This window comes from Amblyomma maculatum, chromosome 1 (genome assembly GCF_055883805.1).
Source record: "Amblyomma maculatum isolate TAMU_Amacu chromosome 1, ASM5588380v1, whole genome shotgun sequence".
NCBI lineage: Eukaryota > Metazoa > Arthropoda > Arachnida > Ixodida > Ixodidae > Amblyomma > Amblyomma maculatum.
Genome location: NC_139344.1, coordinates 58,785,273 through 58,788,659, shown reverse-complemented (window position 1 = coordinate 58,788,659; position 3,387 = coordinate 58,785,273). Strand labels below are relative to the sequence as shown.

The 3,387-nt window shown below is 49.4% G+C and overlaps 1 protein-coding gene and 1 non-coding gene across 2 annotated transcripts; both read right to left on the bottom strand.

The window, feature by feature from the left end:
* Nucleotides 1-321: 321 nt before the first annotated feature.
* On the bottom strand, nt 322-1,823 carry LOC146202467 (uncharacterized). The gene has a single exon (XM_084584705.1). It carries the CDS (start codon nt 1,821-1,823, stop codon nt 618-620), a length of 1,206 nt encoding a protein of 401 aa, XP_084440831.1. The 3' UTR covers nt 322-617.
* A 206-nt stretch (nt 1,824-2,029) lies between these two features.
* TRNAH-GUG (transfer RNA histidin (anticodon GUG)) lies at nt 2,030-2,101 on the bottom strand. The gene has a single exon. It is a non-coding gene; the product is annotated as a tRNA-His (tRNA).
* Nucleotides 2,102-3,387: the final 1,286 nt, after the last annotated feature.

Below are 3,387 nucleotides of genomic sequence, written 5' to 3'. Positions count from 1 at the left end.
TCATTTCATCTGTGTTTAGGTGGCGCTCAACTGACTCGAAGAACATTTTGCGTTCACCCTCCTTATTTCGAGCGTATAAACAAATGACTCTAAACTTATTACTTTGCAGTACAAAGTCACACACTATTAGACGGCCACTGCCACAAATATAAACGCTTTCAATGGTTGCTTCCAAGGACTTCTTAACAAAAAGGCCACAGCCACCCGCTGTGCCAGTAGCGTGCGAAATGCACACATTATAATGTGCACTGAAAGGTTCCATCATGCGATTTGTTGCTTCCTCACTTTCCACTTTTGTCTCTTGAATAGCAATGACGTCGAGGTTGTTTTCCATGAAAAGCCGACTTAGTTGATATTGCCTTCTCCGAGTGGACAAGCCGCGCACATTCAGCGTGGCCACATGCAAACTTGTTCCTATGCTCACTGCCATTTTTTTCTCAAGGAGCTCCCGAACCGCATGGTGTTACCTTCGACTTTGGAGCCCCCGATCGAAACCTCATTTTCTCTCCTTTGCACAGACTTTTGCATCCTACAGTTCTTAGACACGGCGTTTTTTAAATCGCTGCGAGAAGCTGTCCCTGCCCAAGCCATCGCACCCTCGTTGGCGGCTCCAACACTCACTTGGCTGGGGATCCCGTCGGTGGCATCACCGACGGTTTCCGCTCGGGTCTCGGCTCGGGCGGAATTTTGGGTGCTACTCTCAAGGACGGCCTTCGGTTGGGCAGAGCTTTCACTGGTGGCTCCTCGTTGGCTTCGTTTCCTTTGCCGTGCACATCGTTGCTGCTGTCGGCGTGAAGTCGTTTCGTTTCTGTAGGCAGGGTTGACATCATGACGTCTTCACTTTCCTGAGTTTTCCCAGATGATGCACAAGTAGCTTCGCTCCTATTTCCACTATTCTCGTCCACAGCATTTTCCGTCGCAGGAGAAGCTTCCGATATGCTCTTTGTTTGCGCGTTAACGGGTCCTTCTGTTTCAGGAGCAAGTGCGGCATCCTTGTCTGCAGTAGGTGGCACGCTCCCTCCACCAGCTGCTTGTTCTGCCTCCACTTGGTCCATGAGATGTTCTGCCTGGACTTCGTTGCCCGCTCTGATACCTGCTACATTGGCATACGACCTAGTGCACATAGCTTCTTCATGGCCGTATCGCTTGCACATGGCACAGCGAGGCACTTTACACTCCCTCCTGATGTGCCCTCGGCTATTGCATCTCAGACATAACGGCGGGCGTCCCGGTGCGACTAGTTGTGCCGTACTTCCAGAAATGCGTATTTGGTGAGGCAAGTCCTCCAGTGTCACACCGGGCTTTATCTTGAGGCCTACAGTGCGGGTAGAGGAACCTTTGTCTGCCATACCTTGAACGCGCCAGCACTCCCGAGACAGGTCAGTTACTTTGCCGTATGGGGCTAGTGCCACACGAATATCTTCGTCAGGGACGTTATGAAGCACCCAATAGAGCTTCAGCCGTACATCCTGGTTAGCCGGGCCGATGACAAGGCACCGTTTTCCTTTCACTTGAACCTCGCTAGCTTCCAAAATTTTTCTTGTCGCTTGTGGGCTGTTAAAGGTGACCGCCCACACATGGTTCATCTGGAACGCCCCCAAAGCTAGCACCTCAGGGAGCATTCCGAGACGGACCAGCGTGTCGCGAAAATCTTCCACACGAAAATGCCTGGCTGTCAAATCGCCGTGAAGAAAGATGGTATTCAAAACGCACGCACCTGTTGGCAATTGCGGCAGCACAACTTGATAATCCTGGGCATCACCAGCAAAAAACCGGTTTCCGCGGCCCTGTCGGGCCGCTGACACCGCTCCACCGGAGCTCATGATAACACGTCCGTCACGCTCGGTGGCCGGAAGTGGAATCCTATACGATCACGGCTGCCCGAGAGGGACGGTGTGCAAATGGAAAGCGCCGTTGACAAGGCAATCTAGTTCTAAAGAACCTTGGACAAGTAGCACGAAACCACAGAGGAGGGACAAAGAGAGCTCGAAGAGAAGGGTTAAAAATCGGAAAATGAAATAAAATGAAGTGCCGCGACCAGGATTCGAACCTGGGTTATTGCGGCCACAACGCAAGGTACTAACCACTATACGATCACGGCTATCCGACTTTTTTTTTTTTTCTTTATTGCCTGTTTTGAGTTCACATCAATTCAAAAAAGATCCACAATAATGGTAAAACTCGCAACAACCAGACTTCGGCTGTCACGAAAGGTTTAAAATTTTTTGAGGACAGCCAGTTCATCGAGCACACTGATCCAGTCAGGTGGATCAGAAAGCACCCGATACGCTTCTCTAAGGAGCAGCACACTCACGGCTATCCGACAGGGACGGTGTGCAGGGACGGTCTGCAAATGGAAAGCGCCGTTGACAATGCAATCTTGTTCTAAAGAACCTTGGACAAGTAGCACGAAACCACGGAGGAGGGACAAAGAGAGCTCAAAGAGAAGGGTTGTTAAAATCGGAAAATGATTAAAAGAAAAATGACGTGACAAAAATTGGAGCTTGGGTAATTGCGGCCACTACGTAAGGTACTAACCACTTTACTGTCACGGCTGTCCGAGAGGGACGGTGTGCAAATGAAAAGCGCCGATGACAAGGCAATCTAGCTCTAAAGAACCTTGGACAAGTTGCGCGAAACCACGGAGGAGGGACAAAGGGAGCTCAAAGAGAAGGGTTGTAAAAATCGGACAATGATTAAAAGAAAAATGACGTGACAAAAATTCGAGCCTGGGTAATTGCGGCCACTACGTAAGGTACTAACCACTTTACTGTCACGGCTGTCCGAGAGGGACGGTGTGCAAATGAAAAGCGCCGATGACAAGGCAATCTAGCTCTAAAGAACCTTGGACAAGCAGCACGAAACCACGGAGGAGGGACAAAGGGAGCTCAAAGAGAAGGGTTGTAAAAATCGGACAATGACTAAAAGAAAAATGACGTGACAAAAATTCGACCCTTGGTAATTGCGCCACTACGTAAGGTACTAACCACTATACTATCACGCCTGTCCGAGAGGGACGGTGTGCAAATGAAAAGCGCCGATGACATGGCGATCTAGCTCTAAAGAACCTTCGACAAGTAGCACGAAACCACGGAGGAGGGACAAAGGGAGCTCAAAGAGACGGGTTGTAAAAATCGGAAAATGATTAAAAGAAAAATGACGTGACAAAAATTCGAGCCTGGGTAATTGCGGCCACTACGTAAGGTACTAACCACTTTACTGTCACGACTGTCCGAGAGGGACGGTGTGCAAACGAAAAGCGCCGATGACAAGGCAATCTAGCTCTAAAGAACCTTGGACAAGTAGCGCGAAACCACGGAGGAAGGACAAAGGGAGCTCAAAGAGATGGGTTGTAAATATCGGAAAATGATTAAAAGAAAGAAAAAT